General features: G+C 39.3%; 1 protein-coding gene across 2 annotated transcripts in view; it reads right to left on the reverse strand.

Annotated features, from left to right (window-relative positions):
* Positions 1-803: 803 nt before the first annotated feature.
* ARHGEF26 (Rho guanine nucleotide exchange factor 26) overlaps positions 804-16,685 on the reverse strand; it is a 115,464-nt gene continuing 99,582 nt past the window's right edge. For both annotated transcript variants that reach the window (XM_084639311.1, XM_084639310.1), the window contains exons 13-15: positions 5,928-5,995; positions 5,278-5,382; positions 804-4,300 (exon numbers count right to left, since the gene is read on the reverse strand). In XM_084639311.1, the coding sequence (XP_084495437.1) occupies positions 4,158-4,300; positions 5,278-5,382; positions 5,928-5,995 (316 nt within the window). In that variant the 3' untranslated portion in view covers positions 804-4,157. The remainder of the gene's footprint in view (positions 4,301-5,277; positions 5,383-5,927; positions 5,996-16,685) is intronic.

Consider the following 16,685-nt stretch of genomic DNA (forward strand, 5'->3'; position numbering starts at 1 on the left):
CTTCCATAAATTTTCATTTCACAGGGAAGCTTTAAATATCTATTTTTGGAAAAATTTTAATCAGTTCTTCTTTTAAGAAAATTATCTGTAAAATTTTAAGTTAAGTAAAATCTATATCTCTTAAATTGAGAAAAGTTAAGGGCTTTATTCTGCTCTTGCTTGAACACCAAAAAAGGGGGTAAGGGAGAGAAATGCATTGATCGGGCCTTTCATTTATCATACAGTTTGTGCATCTGGCATATTAGCACTGGAAGAGAGAAGTATCAGGACTTCCATTGACATACCAAGAGACTTTCCACTTCTATAACTCTCACATACCACAGAGTATACCACAGAGCTATTGCTCTCCCCTATTTATGGCTCCTGGACTTTCATCCATGTTAGCAGCAAGGTGCATAAGGTCCAATTGAATTATGGTTTTGTCTTAAACAAGAAAGACAAAGGTTAAAAAGATCCAAACTAATTCCAACAAAAAGGATGACAGCAGGGATTTTTAAGTGATGTTTGGTATTTTCCTAGTAAAAGTCAAAGCTTTTTTTTTTTTTTTTTTTTTAAAGTAAAGTTTTTAAAAGCATTTTATTGATTGTTGTCCTATGCCGTCACTGATGTCTAATTCCTGCAGAATTGTATTTATAAAAACATTTGGAAAAAACTAGGTGTGAAAAATATATACAATGTATTAAAAAACCTGAATAAAATATCTGGATTTATACATTCAGTTACTGTGTTAAACATCTGGCTGTATACAGTAGGGTTTTTTAATTATTTGTTAAAAAATTAGCATTTTTTTTACCTATGTTAAATAAGACTGTTCAATTTACAAAGATTACAATATGCTCATTACTGTTTCATCAGTCCACTTATAAATTAATTCACAAGGGTATATAACCACATGTCAAACTTCCAAGGTTGTGAATCTTCAAATTACTTTATACAAAACTATTGCTTTTCTAATATATTTTTAAGTGTAATTGTTACAGGGATACCTTATGAACAATTCATTCATTTACAAATCTTCAACATATTACAGTATATATTACAACATGCAGCCCCTCCAAAAAAATGGAGTGAAAATATTACAAGCAGGAAGCCTTTCTAATATAAGTTTTTACCTCATTTTTTGCGCTAACGTTTATTCAACCCTGCCGAGTGATCAGCTGTGTCTTAAAAGGATTAACATATTTATAATACATACAGTGTGCAAACCATAACACCTAGTAACTGAAAAGATGTTTTGAAAATTATTTCCTGTTTACAAGTGCATCTTGGTCAGACAATATTAAATGGTTGTTTCTCCTGTGAAATTCTGAGGCTAGGCTGAAGATGCCAAATTTGGCCAGTGATGCTTGGAGTACAATCTTGACAGGTACTCTCTAAGGCAAAGGAGAACATGTGTTCAGCAGCGCTAACGTGAGCTTCTACTATTCCCTCTCTCACCATCATGTGCACAATGGAGTCTCCAATCAGCAGGTCAGGTCACAATTAGGAATGGGAAGGCAAAGTTGACAAAACATCATATTACTCTATAGTCCCTGCAAACCCTCCCTCATTGCCAGGCCTTCTCATTTTCTCCATTCTGAACTGTATGACCAAGAGTTTAAGTCAATACTAGTGTTGCTCTCTTATATAATTTTCCCTTTCTGTATCTGTAGTAATTAACATGTAACAAGGACTGAAGGTGATGGTATCCTGGAGTTCTGGTTCATACACCTCTTTTCCCAACAAAAAACAGGAAATTAATTTTACCACCTCTGCTACAGAAATGGAAAAGTTAAAAAGCACTCCACTCTCCCAGCAAAACCTTGAACGAAAGCAAACAACACATCTTGAAATCCTAGTTAAATTTATAGGCAAAACTGGAATTGAAATGAAATGATTAATAGAATGTTTCCCAGAGATCAACATCCTCATGTATTTTCAAATAAGCCAAGAATTCAGCATTATCATCCTTGCGCTGTGGGAGTGGAAGTTAAGACACAAACTGATAAAATTCAGATCTTAAGATACCCCTGCAAAAGTGTTCACACGCAACTGTGTAACTGAGTATTTTTTGTAGCCACAACTTACAGCATGGGTATTAAAAACATGTCTGTAAATGTATAAAAGTGCAAACTCCTCAACAAGATATTCGCAAAAAGAAAAGGAGTACTTGTGGCACCTTAGAGACTAACCAATTTATTTGAGCATGAGCTTTTCGGAAAGCTTATGCTCAAATAAATTGGTTAGTCTCTAAGGTGCCACAAGTACTCCTTTTCTTTTTGCGAATACAGACTAACGCGGCTGTTACTCTGAAACCTGTCAATAAGATACTGTAATGCTAACATAATGGACAATAGGGGGAGCCAAATCCTACATCTCAGCTTCTGCTTAGCGTTCCCAGACACCAAATCAGCACATGCATGTGTGTGCTCCAGAGCACAGAAGGTTAGTTTATTCTTAGTTTAGTTTAAATAGGGCCAGGGAAGTAAGAGAAACGACACAAGAGAAGATGTCAGAATCAGCTGGCGTGGGACTCCAGTGAAATACTGTGTGAAATTGGATAAGCTTGGAGAGAATTATAACACAGAAAATCAGATTGCCTGACTTACACAGAGGAGCAGTGTAGAGCACAGAGCTGCTTATACTTACGGAGAATATTTTTTAAATAAGAACAAGATAAAACAAGCTAAGGTATCTGATGGGTACGTACTCAGGGTAGCTAGCCGTCCTGCTGGTCACGCTGCCGGGGCTATGTTCTGATTTTACTGTTCTAACTCAATGGGAACTAGCCTGAGTAAGTCTCCTTGAGCAGGGAATTTACATCCCCAGCTAAAAGGGGAGACATACCGTAAGACTGGTCTGTTCTGGGAATGGAGGCTGGAGCCTTGGAGACCAAGCTTATTTTCCCACACTACAAAAGTTCACTGCATACTTCTTGATTGAAAACCCTTCCTGGCCCTCTGTACACTGAAGCAACACTGGAAGGAAACAAAATCTGAGCTGCTTGAATAGATAAAACATCATCATCAGCGAAAAAGACCAACAGAAAACCATTCTGGATTTCCCCTCTCAGTCCCTGGAGAACACATTAGCTTTGTTAGCTGGGATAGATGTACTTTAATCACTGCTTTCCAAATGACAGCTTTTTAAAAAAATCATGTGCGTGAAATAAGAAGCCATCATTTGGGAAGAGAAAGCCCAAGGAGTGAAGGTTTTAAAAGATTAACACAAAAGGTAATCTAATGTTATGAAAACCCTTCACTGAAACAGACATATAGATAGATGTAGACAGAGAGCCACAAGGAAAAAGATGAGAAGACCGAACAGAAGGATGCTCTTATATTACAAAGGTAGAGAGCTGTGCACTCATAATTTAGTGGAATATTTTTCACTTGGTCTACGTCTTCTCTGGAGCCTTATCGGGGAGAGAGCACTTTATACAGTGTGTGCTCATGGATTACATTTTAGGCCATATGAGGGGCTAGCGAGCTGCTATTTATCCCCACACACAGCACCATCTGGTGCGAGCAATACAGCACTGCAACTTTCCCCTGAGGAGTGGGAAATCCCCATATATTAGTTGTTTGTTGCTGCTTCCTTGCAGGGCAACATGTTTGTGGGTGGCTGGTGGGAGGCCTGGCCAGAGGAAGCTAAGGTGCTTTTAAATTATTAAAAAAATAAACAAGCAAAAATAAAAAAGTGTGTGTGTGTGTGGTTGGACAGGTGTGAGGAAACAGCACATAATGATAAAAGGGGCGCAGCAGCTAAAGACAAAGGGAGGTGAAGTCAAAGGTATGTGGAGCTGCTCCCAGAGCTTACTGCTCAGTCCCAGTTAGGATTCAGTGCAGATAAGACTGACTCAGGCCAGGATTCAGTTAGCTCTCTTACACTGTAAAATAAGGAAGAGGGAACTATCTAAAGATGTCACCTGAATTTTGTTATGGGAACTTTAGAAGTTCATTTACTTTTTAGGGGCTTTTAACTTAAAGTATCCTGGATACCCAGTGAACTGCTGATTCTCCCACCCCCCCGCCCTTCCTCCCGACACTGATTTTACAAATCTCTGAGTCATAGCTCCCACGCTACAGCTATAGTGGGACAACAAGCACAAAACCAAGCCACCACTTTGGGCCCTTAGTGCAAATCCTGCAGCAAAGAAAAAACAGATCTTAGGGACTCTATACATTTGTTTCAAGTCCAAGCAAACGTCCCATCCGTTCCATGTTCTTGTCAATTGTGGCTTGACATGTGATTTCCTTGGCACACTCCATTGGAAACCAACCTCTCTCACCATCCCGCAATCGTTCACCTTCATGCCAACCTGCAAGGGAGAATGGGGAGGCAACAATAAATACATGTGTAATATACTGTGTATGGCATGTTTATAGAGACTCCTGTACACACAGTCTGTCATTGTATCTGTAATATGGTTATGCTTACAATGAGTCAAGTATAAGGTATAGATAGGCTACATTGTTTGGAAACATTATGCATGCAGATTAGGAATAATAAAAGTAAAGCAGTAAAGGTACAGTATATTTGAAAAACCACACACCTTCTTTGGATCTCAGGAATATAAACAAACCAATCGGCCTGAGGTTTTCCATTTGTTTTTTACTCTTTGTGACAGTAAACAACTGGGTTAGAGGTAAGGGTTGCCTTCTGCAAGGTGCTGAGCACTCAAGTCCCACTGAAGCTACTGGGAGTTGACTGTACTCAGCATCTTTGCAGGACATGTTCAGTATTGTTATAACATTTTTATTGTGGTAGCAATAACCAGGTTGGGCCCCAACATGACTAGCATTTACGTAACAAATGACAGTCCCTGCCTCATATGCTGCAAGATTACCCCTTAGAGAGTCACCATGTACTGAAGCATAGCACAAGATGTAAACACCTTGAATGTGTGCAGTATTCAGACAAATCAACAGATACATTGCTCACAAAGCAATGATGACTCTTAAGAGAGAGATATTCAAAGAGGCCTTAACCTAGTTTCTCCTTTATGGGCACATGGCTCCTGGGGGGGAGGGGGAATTATACCCACATTGCTGCACCTGAAATTAATTATCTATGCAAATCCTCTGAGATGGATGGAAATGTACTTGAATGTGGCCACAATGCCTGCATAAAGAGTGGTTGTCCCTCAAGAACCTAGGCCTAAACCTATGGCTTTCTGTGGTGTGTCTTCTAGGCTGACACCCCATTTCATTGTGAAGCTGATACTAGACTAGGACTCTGTTTCCCAGCTTGACTAATCTATGTTGGTGGTAGCAAACTGGAAAAATGTTTACTCACCATCATTCACTTTTTGATAAACCAGAACCACATCGGCAACCTGAAGAGATAGTTCATCTGACTGCTTTGCAGTGTAAGTTCTGACAATCTCTACCTGTGTCAATGCTGAGGAAGAAACAGGATAAACTGAACCACATGATGTGTATAAGCAACTGAATACCTTTATATTGAAGCAACATGCTCAAAAGTCATTTTAACATCCCATTTTAGAATGTGCCAAAACAAAAGAACCCAAGTAATCTCAGTAATGAGCACATTAAACATGCTGGCTTCCCAATGGGGAACTACACACACACATGAATTTGGGTCAGACATAAAATCAGCTTGCATTCTCAACCTAGTCACTAATAGGCTGATTCAACTGGCCAAAGCAGTTTTAATGAATGCAAGTAAAATAACTCCTTGTACCACAAAAACCTTGAAAAAACTTCCTCAGAAAAGGTCTTGATAAACAGCATCCACAGAAGGTCAACAAATGTGCGCTATGCTAGACCAAAAGGAACATCGCAAAGGAAATCTGGATAATTTGTTTTTTTGGAAGGAAACACATTTATTCTTGCAGTCTACACCTATTCAAGCTATCCACTGAGGGGCAGTATATTTCTATTTTCACGTTAAGTTTCTGAAAACTCTTACTGTCTCTCACTTACTTGTCCTGTCTGCACTCTGTCTGTCACTGTTCTGTCCAAGTGCAGTAATCCAGCGAGCTCTTTCACTCCTGCAACCAATAGAGACAAAGTCAGTTTCCAAGACACCTGACCCTTAGAGTGCTAGAGATCACACCTTTTTCAGGATCCTAGATTTAAATCTTTCTTCTTTTTCCTGGGAAGAAACCATATTACTTTTTTTTTTTTTTTAATTAAAGTCAAGAGCTTTCTTAAACATAGCAAGATATATTTTCCTGTAAACACTTCATGATTCAAGTAAAGTGAAACATATTAAGCGACCAACAATAATGGATTGCTTAGAAGAGGTGGTATTCCAATAAAGGAGGAACAGAAAGAACAACATTCTACACATTTGGGAACGGTTTTAAGAAAGTTGCCTAAAAAGGATGGTCTCTTGTGCATATTTTCATTGTTTTAATTAAGCTTCATTAAAATAAGCTTTGTCCTAGTATCTGCAACTAATGGCCTTCATATTAATTATTAGTCTAACACACACCACAGAACTTAAATAAAAATAACATTTTAAATGTGTATTTATAAGCAGCCTTCTCTACAAAAAATATGCAGCATATCTGGCAGATTTAATGGGCACAGCACACCATTCATATGTAATGTAAGCAGACAAAAATCTTCTGTTTCCCTGTAACTAACAATTGGCTGGATGTATATTTGGAAAGGAAAGCAAGTCCCTTACAAAAATCAAACGGTGCTCTGAAAGGGCCACGTTCTGTCACTGATGTGCTCACTTGGGAAGTCAGAGAGATGTGCCACAAACATACAAGAGCAGAACTGTGCCATAAAAGAATAATTTAAACTTAACCTTGGATAACTAGATAATAAGGTAAAAATTGATTTCAGCTAGAATATCTCAATATTTCTGAAGAGGAATAATTAGATTCTAAGTATCACACAGTTCTCCCAAAGGAACAAATTGTTAACAGAACAATTTTTGAGAAGATTGCGTGTGTGTGTGGCGGGTGTGTATGTGTCTGAGATGGGGGTAAAAGAGTGGTAATGGACAGGAGATGAAGGAAAATGGTAAGAGATTATGTAAAAGATATCCAAATAAACAGCTGAGCCATAATAATTAAATCCAAATGGATTTGGGTTTTGACAAATTAAGGTCTGAATCTGACGTATCATGCTTTGGTACAATACAAAGTGTGAGTGTTTCAGTTAAACTAACTCTTTTGCCTTGTTGAAGGGAGTCTCACACACTCAGATGGTTTAGGCAGCAGGAAAAATGCCACCCACCTGCCTCAATGGGTGGGGGAACTTGATGGGGCCAGTGGTGAAAGGGGAGTCCCAGCAGTTAGCAAGGGAGACCCTTGCTGAGGGACACCAGGTAGCGCCTCCTGCCAGGAGTCTCTGGCAATCATTGTCCAGCTGTGGGGGAGGGGCCACCGAGGTGGGGGGGGGGGCGGGAGTCGTCTCTGGCAGTCATTGGGCCAGCATTCCCCAGCTCCCAGGATTTAACCTGGCACGGGGGCCATGTGGAGCCTCTTTTGGCTCTGTTCCAGCAGGCCACCCTACCCACCTGTCAGAATCCAGCCTGACAGAAGCTTTAGGTCTAGCTGATCAGCTGTTTGGGGGTCTGTAAGGAATTTTTTCTCACATGGGCCAACTGGCAGAGGACCAGGAAAGTTTTTTTGCCTTCTTCACAGCACTTCCTAGCCAGGAATGTGCATGGAACCTAACTCAGGTAACTTGGGGGTTGAGTGGTTAATGTGTTGCAACTTGCGGCCAGTTACCAGTGTGGTTAAGAGAATAAAATGAACGGTTCCCAGAGGTAAAAGACCTGGGATTTTGGTGATGGGCCTCGGGCTCACAGGATAAGGTGAGATCTTGTGGCACTTGCAGGCCAAGGTCCTCACCCTTCAGCACCCTCTGTTCTCCTCATGTGGGTTGGGGAAGAGAAGATGCTAGGACTCAGAGAGCCAAGTCCAGGGGTGTATGCTGAGGAGAGCCTACCCAACTTACAAGTTATATGGTAAGGAGCCATGTAACTTCCACACTGGAACCAATGAAATGTCTGTAGGGGGAGAGTAGGGGTGACGGCAGGTAGTGCCCCCCTCCTGTGCTAAAGTTTAATAAAAGCTGGATCCTGTTACTTCACTCCATGCATGCGTCTGTCCTCGTTTCTCCACTGTGTCTGCCTCAATGCATTTCAGTAAAAGGTTAGAGTGCTTTTAAAATCTGCAATCAACATTACTTTTAAAAAACAGTTACTGTATATGAAAAAGATGAAAAGCCTTTATATCCCATGTTTCAGATGAACAACTATGTGCATGAAACTGGCAACATGCTCAGAGGTTTATCAACTAATACAATATTTCAGTACATCAAAAACTGCTTTCAAGGGAATAAGAAATCAAGAGAACTGAAAAACAGAAGCGTTAGGGCAGTTTGAAAAGGTCACCAGAAAAGAGAATGTCATCTTGAAATCTCCCCTCGCTCCCCTCCAGTCTTTTGAAATGCTGCTGCTAAAAACATCTTCTGACATTTGGACCATGTCACCTCCCTCTTTGAAACCCTTTCCCTGGCATCCCCTCAACCTCACATGTCAAATTCAGAGTAGAAATGGTGATGAAACATAATCCTGGATGTGAACTTTGAGGTGTTTGGAACCTAAGCCTTACAGTTGGTTCCCCTTTCTCTTGTGAGTAAAAATCCTTTATGCAAACCAAACTGTAGGGTTTAAAAATCCCAAATATGAACCAGAGCCCCAAAATTCAGTTCTGATTTGGGCACCCATCTCCTTCAAAGCTCTGTCCAACTCTGTCACTGCCTGCATTTTGGCTATCATGTGCTCAAGATCCCCATCTTGCTGCCTATCCACCTCCCAAACTTCTCATTTGAGCGCTTCCTTGTACTGCCTAATCTATCATGCCATATTCTAGGCTTGGCTCTTCCCTCCAGATGTGCAAATTCCTCCTTAGAATACATTTGTCCCACAAGTACTTTCCATTATACCCTCCTAACAGGATGCTGGCTTGACTCAAGTGTGGGTTATACAATAAAAGTCTAATGATATTGTGTTCTCTTATAAAGCATTGGTTACACTGCCTTGGGGGCAGAGTGTTGTTTAGGTTACCTTACTTGAAGAAAACTATGATTAAATTAAGGACACAACGGTGTAAGGCAACAAAGAGGATAAATGGAATACGGAGTTGTACTTAGATTGACAAAATTAGGATTATTTAGTTTTGAGAGAGGATGCTTCAAGGGTGACATGATTTAGATGAGGGTTATTGCCTCCTGATTATTAATTAATCCTGATTATTGGTGGTTGCTGGGCACACCAGAACTAGGGGATAAAGGTTTAGTTGAGAGAGAGAGAGAACATATGTTGAAAGAATTTGAGGTATTAATTTACAGAGTGATAAACAGTTGGAATGGACTTCCAACTTAATATACATGACCAAAAATTAGATATTATATGAATAATATTTTAATATTGTACATTAAATTCAGCAAGTTAATGGGATATTAGTAGGGCTGGTTGAAAATTTTCTGATGAAATATTGGATTTTTGCCAAAATATTTAGTGAAAAATGTCACCTGAAAACCAAACAATTTCAGTTAGGAAATGCTTCCACGGTGCCTTGTAGGAATTATTGTTTCTGTATCTCATGTTCTCATTCTCCTCTATGGGCCACATTCCATGGCCAAACTCCACTTCTCATGATGCACCGTGGAAATGGAACTCCCATGAGGCACAACAATGGCTCAGCAAGAGGGAAGGTGCTGCCTCAAGGGAGATGGTGACTGTCCAATAGAGAATAGGAGTTTGAGGCATCTAAACTATAACTCCTATGAGGCACTGTGGCAGCATTTCAGATTGAAGTTTTTCAGATGGAAGTCTAGGAGCTTGGTTTTGGGGGTTTTTTTTGGCCAAAAAGTAGAAATTTTCCCTGGCCACCTGCTCCCTGCCACCCTAGTTTTCCAACTAGCTCTAGGTAGTTTTGTGATTAGAAAAATGCACTTGTTGGCTGGAAGAAAATTTTGAAGGATCCTTCTTTCCCCACATAGGCTTCGGACCATTTTGCATGGGAATATTTGTATTGTCCTCTGGAATATAGAAAGTAAAAACACAATTTTAACATTTTAAAAAGTTATTGCATCACAAATACTCCTCCCTTTCCCACTGAAAATTTCCATATATGAATGGCCCACAGCCCGCTTGACATCCTCCACAGACAAGGTAATCATCAAGTGCTGATCACGTACTGATGACTAAAACAAAAATGAGAGAAAGATCCACTAGCTTCAAGAAGATTAGCACTCTGTCCAGGAATACTGTATCTTTGTTTCATCATTTGTAATTCTGTACTGTACTACCCCACTAATTTGTGTAATCATTTACAGCTGTGCAGAGGAGTGTAAAACTCTACCATTCTGATGTGGTGGCATTTTACACCCACTTTGCACAGGTGTGAACAATAGAAGGTATAGGACAATGGAAAAAAACAGGTCTTCTCTATCTCAGGCCTTGTGTACACACTAAAGGTATGATTTAAAATCAGTTTAGTTAAATTGACACAAAAACCTTTGTGGACACATTGTGTCTTAAATCAACATAATTCTAGAGTATGCTGATACAGCTTAAATTAATTAGAAGCAAGTTTATGCTAAACTGAAATACACCACTCTAAAATTAATAGAAGAGTGTATTGAGTGTGCTTTGAATGGGTTTAATTTAAATCTGGTTTTAACAAATGAAAAACATACTGCTTACGGATTCATATTTTCCATTTTTATAACTGTGTTGTAGACATTTTTAATAGGAACACAATTATCTTCATGGCACCTATCATTCCTCTCAGGCAGCTCAGAGAAATAACAAATGGTAATTGACTGTGCTGTAATGTAAACGTTAGCGGCTTTCTAATCTCTCAGTTCATTGCACTGTACACAGAAAAGAACAAAACATGCAATGGTTGGTGCATATGCCATCTAGGCAAGAAAATGTTTCTAAACTTATTCCAACTATAAAAACAAAGAGCAAATATGATTTTGAACAATGTGCAAAAGCTGAAATGCACTCTCTTCTGGAGCTTTAAAATAAGGTGTCAAGAGTCAGATTAGTCTTGTGTGGAAGCCAGTGTGGTGACCAGGTGAGTTGAAATAAAGACAAAAAATAGATGCCAGTGCCAGTAATGGTTTTTCCAATTCTAAGTGACAATTTAATTTAAATAATTGTAGTTGGTGGCAGGAGCCTTACAGCTATCCCAAGAAGAATGTGTAAGAGATGAACTTTAATAATGCTCATTAAAAAGCACATTAGATTTTCTGATGAATGGCTCTTTATAGATATTGTTTCCCTTTTTTGACCCAAGTGGCTAGTCACAGTTTGGGGCCCTCCGGACGTTCCAGTTGGGAGGAGAAATTGGTGATAGTCAGCTATACCTTTGATGCAGTTTTGTTTATTTACAAAGAATGTGCAAAGTTGTGTCTCTCTGAACACAGAAGGAATCAAATAGCAGGAAACAGCTTCTCTCTCTCACAGCACCAAGCACACACTTTTCAGCTCTCTTACAGGGCCCTGCTTTCAGGCGGGCTCCCTCTATATTTCAGTCTCTTTTGCTTTCCGACACACAGACCCATACCCAAACAACACTCAGCAAAAGCACCTGGTCAGTTCACACACTATTTTTGTTTTAGGTGGAGGCGTATGCTTACAGCTGTCTTAAGTGAATGGTGAGTTCACACCTATCAATCTCAATGGGGTTTTAACTCAACCCATAACAAGGTTTAATCCAGCTCATAACAGCAGCTCCCCCACCACCTCAGCTTCACCCATAGTCCCAATGTGACCTAAAATGATGATATCCAACAACCAATCCCAAACAGAATGAAAAGAAATAATTTAACATATTAAAAAGGATACAAGGTTAACTATTTGCATATGTACAGTTTTTCTGTCAAGATGTTTTCACATTACCAATCCCCAAACATTTTATGTGCACCCAATTTTCTCTCCCTAGATTTCGTTTAATAAGCAGCTGAAAAATGCCTATTGTTTCCAGGAAACTTGCTGGCTATGGCAGGCCCTGATCAGTTTGTTAGAACGGGGAATTAATCTCTAACAACTTTCCCAGCCTCAGCTTCCACAGCTACATTCTCAGATTCAGGGGGCAGTTAAAGTGCAGCTTGCAGAACCCCCCACACTCCTCCAATTCTCCACCTACCAGACTGGGGGGGAGAAGCTCTGGACCTCTGCCTTACAGTGAGGTGGTGGGGTAGGACCTTCTGCCCAGTGGGGAGTGGGGTCTTGGGCTTCAGCAGGGGCAGGGCTGAAGCCATGAGGCCTGGCAGGCACTTCCCGCAGGGCTGAAGCCCCAAGCAAAATGGCCAGACAACCAAGTTGTGGCTGAGAAATTAAGTGCATCGTCGAATTAACAACAATGCATTACATTTAGAAATGCAGCAATCTCTACCCCATTCAGTTTGGCCTGCTTAGTGCAGATATTTTCCTTCTTTGCTTTCTCTACCTTTAGCATCCAGTCTTAAAAGAGAGTGTAGACTGCTATCAAATTCCTGTCTGGATTCTTCCTCCCACCAAACTTTGTGGGATTGGCATTTTTGTTTTTTACCTAGTGCCATATAACAAGGTAATTCTGTAATTGTCAAGAACACAAACTAGTGAAAAATAGTAAAGTTTTACTAAACGTCCCTTCCCCCAAACAACTAAAAAAAGCACACAGTTTTTGCCACGAAGCATGTCATTCCAGAACATGTTTTACTCATCCTCTGATTACAGTAATGAGGTCTTTAAAGAATCATTAATGATCTAAAGCTTCTTTCAGGGTTATTCTAAACTTTGAAAGCAAATCCACGACTAAAACTTTCCAAGCACGGATATGCCCGGAGCATTGTGTGGCTTATGTTTTAATGTGTTCCCTCCAGTCTTTGCGGTCCAGTGAGACAGATAAAATCTTTCACTTTTGTGGAGGGCAGCTTGGATGCTAATGGCATCTCAGAGATGGCCTCTCACAGGGATTTGTACTAGAGAGAACAAGACACTATTTGTTGCTGTTGTCTACAGCAGAACACTCCCTGAAACAGCTCCAACAGAACAAGGACCACCTCTATCACTGCTTCCCCTAGACTATGCAAAGTTCTTTCAACTACTGTTTAACTACTGTTTAACAGAATGCTGTATCTTCCAAGCGTTGTGGTAAATAATACTCTACAAATCAGTCACAAGAACAAAAATTACATTTTTTTTTGTTACTCCTAATCTGTTACATCTTAAATTAGGACTGTGATTTGCCACAGCTCCTGATTGTACTATAGTCTGTGTCTAGACCTAATTTTATAAAATGCTAAGATGCTAAAAATATTAACCAACAGTTAAGACTGATATTCTACTACACCAATGAGGGAAGAGGTTCAGAAGGAATTAAGGGTGCAGAGGAATTGTTTGTGTCACTGTGGTCAGTATTAGTTACGAACTTCGGAACTCATTTCGAAAGGGGGTCTTGAATTGCAACCTTTATAAAACCAGCCATTTTCCCTGCTTTTCTGCTCACTTTTGGTTGCTTGATTATCCAACATGCACAGGCAAATATGAAGTTTCACAAACAGGTGTGCCTGCAATATTTATTAATGCAGTTAGGGAGAGTATGCAAATGTGGCCCTTGACATTTAATTTGCCTTTGAAAAATTCTTTCCTTTGAGATTTTAAAACATGCATTAGTTATCTCAGAGACTGGAGCTATTAGCGCTCCAACCCATTTGGATGAATAGACATTCATGCTTTCAAATAAATGCATATTATTTACCCTTCCAGTCTACTGTATGCACTTATTCTAATTATAACTACCACCACTTTATGCTATCCTTCATCAGAGAATATTTACAAATATTAAGATGCACAAGGCAGAAAATATCATACCAGTTCTTCAGATGGGTAAACTTAAGCAAGAAGATGTTAACTCAGTGGGCCAGTAATAGAATCCACATCTCTGGAGTCCCAGTCCTCTGCGCCAATACTTAAACCAGTGTTGTCAAGTGGATGGGAATCAGAGTAGTCCACATTCCTCTCAGTTTGAAAAACAAACAAAAAGCAATAAAACTTAGCGTCTGGTCATGTGCTTTAGCCACTTTATAAAGAGACCAGGTAGGTGAGCTAATTACCTCACCACCTTGTCTCTCTAACATCCTGTGACCGACACAGCTACAATTACAGTCAGTCACTTTCTGTAATGCAACACCCCAGCTCTTATATTAGTTTCCTTTAGAATATCTAAAACAATTAGACCATGGTACTGGACATAACACTTAATTTCTGTAAGCATTTTTGTGCATTTAAACTCAAAATTGTATTTCATGTGCTAGGACAGATTGAAAATGGCCAAAATAAATTACATTCAGAAGAAAAACAACAAAAATAAACCCCTCCCAAATGGAGATTTAAGTTGCAGCTCAGACTGAATTGCTAAGGCCATCCTTCAAGGAACAAGAGACTGCACAAAAGAACTCACTTCTTCCCACTATCAATACATGCACAAGAGGGTGAAAGTGAAGTGACAGGAGTAGAGGCCTGGCTTGGTGGGATACACAGTGAACCCAACACTTCCTCCTCATTCTCAGACACTTAGATCTATTTTTTCTGACCTAAATCCCTTCCCTACGGTGCTTACTTGTTTTCCTCTTCTTTCATTATTGAAAGAGCTTTGGTTATCCAAATTATTACTGCATGAGCTGTGAAAAGCCATGAACTGGCCTTGTGTAGCAGTATTAGCATATAAACTTTTTTCTTTTTTAAATCTGCACAAAATCAAATAGTTAAAAATACCCAGTGCCACTAGGCTAATTCTTCAATTTAAAGAGACAGTGAAACAAATCAAAACTTTATATTTTTTATTAGAACACTCCATCTACATTTTTGGCACCAGTGGACACTGGAGAATACCTATGTTCCTAGCATACAATAAGCCATAAGTGGTAGAACTGAGTATGGGGCTATAGTCCTTCCCCACAACATAAGACTTGTATATGTATTTCTCTCTGCCCTGTACTTTGGAGAAGACAGGCTTTGGGAACATCCCTAATAGTTATGTTCTGCTACCAATGTAAACTGTCAACTGTTTTAGTGCTCCAGGTGTCTCCTTGCTTTGTCTACATGGTAGAGCCAGCTCTGCAAGATACAAACCTAATGGCTTAAAGGCAAATATCCTTGTAATTTTGATGCCTTTATAAGGTCTAAATCAAATCAAAATTATAACAAAGGACATAAATCGAGAAATATAGCAGGGATGGACAGATTCAACAGTGCACACCACTTAGAAACACAGTATACAGAAACCAGTAAATAATCAGCATAACAAAAGTTGATAATCATTTGCTCTTCCTCTTCTTAAAACACATTAGTCCTATCAATCTAATTAATCTTTTAAATGTAACAGTCAGTAGTTGCAAATTATAACTCAAAACTACTTCTTTTACTATCTGCAATACAGTTCCCAAATTAGACTGATTATATGGCGTTCTCCTCAAATTGTGTGAAGATAAACCAGTGTGGCTGACTGTCAATTAATATGATTGTGTCCTTCCCTGCAAGCTTCCCCCACAGATTTTTGCTTTGAATTTTCTCTCTGATATAAAGAATTATCCTAATAAAAAGACTGTCAATTTACTTTCTGATGTTGATTAAATCATCAACAGGCAGGCAGGAAAGGAGGCAGAAAAGTTAAAGAAAAAATGCGTTCATCAAATTGTCTCAAAGACTGGTTACTTGGATGGCTTATTACTGATTGCATTCACCATGACTCCCTTTGTTATGAGAGGAAACTTTCTGTAAGGGTTTTCAATTATTACTAGGGAGGAAAAAAAATCACAAAATTAAATCTGAATAATTTACTGCATGTTGATCAAGCATGCTGATAATTCTTGAGACACACAAGTTGGATGAGGTAATATTTTTTATTGGACCAACTTCTGCTGGTGAAAGAGACAAGCTTTTGAGCTCCACAGAGCTCTTCTTCGGTGCTGTGTGTAGAGCCTGAAGACTTGTGTCATTCACCAACAGAAGTTGGTCCAATAAAAGATATTCCCTCACCCACCTTGTCTCTGTCATATCCTGGGACCAACATGGCCACAACAACACTGCAAACTACCACTAATTCTTAGCATTCAGCAGACTTATCCCAGTTGAAAAACAGCCCAGATTCACTTGTCTACTTTGAAGAATATATTGTGTTGTCATTTCTATTGTCCATGTGAGTTGCAAGCATTTGTGATTCATCTTGATGAATACACACAAAAGGGTTGTTTTGGTGGATTTTTTGGCTTGCATATTCCTCTTGGAAAGAGTAGACCTAGACTGCCTTTGACTTCAATGGACTTTGGATCAGGCCCCTAATGAAAGCACATTTGTGCCCTGTACTGCAACCTGCAATATGTACAGCTAATAACTGGTAGGAATTGTATTAATTGTAACTTTCCAAAATGCGTGTAAAACTACATGAAGTGCTTTTATATTTACAATTTTAATCAATTTTGTTATGTCACAACAAAAAATTCACAAGATAACAAAGCTTGATACTCATTTTAATTTAAGTATCAACTTTAAACGATGAGCACCCCAAACTGGGTTGAAAACTTCACTAGATACATGTACAAATGACTTTGTCTACCACTGTATTACAGTGACACAGGTGAAACAAAGCATTTGTGAAATAGAACAATCACTTAACAGCAATCATCAATAGCATATAATGCCTAGGATAGGAA

This window comes from Lepidochelys olivacea (assembly GCF_965140295.1).
Source record: "Lepidochelys olivacea isolate rLepOli2 genome assembly, chromosome: 9".
Taxonomy (NCBI): domain Eukaryota; kingdom Metazoa; phylum Chordata; order Testudines; family Cheloniidae; genus Lepidochelys; species Lepidochelys olivacea.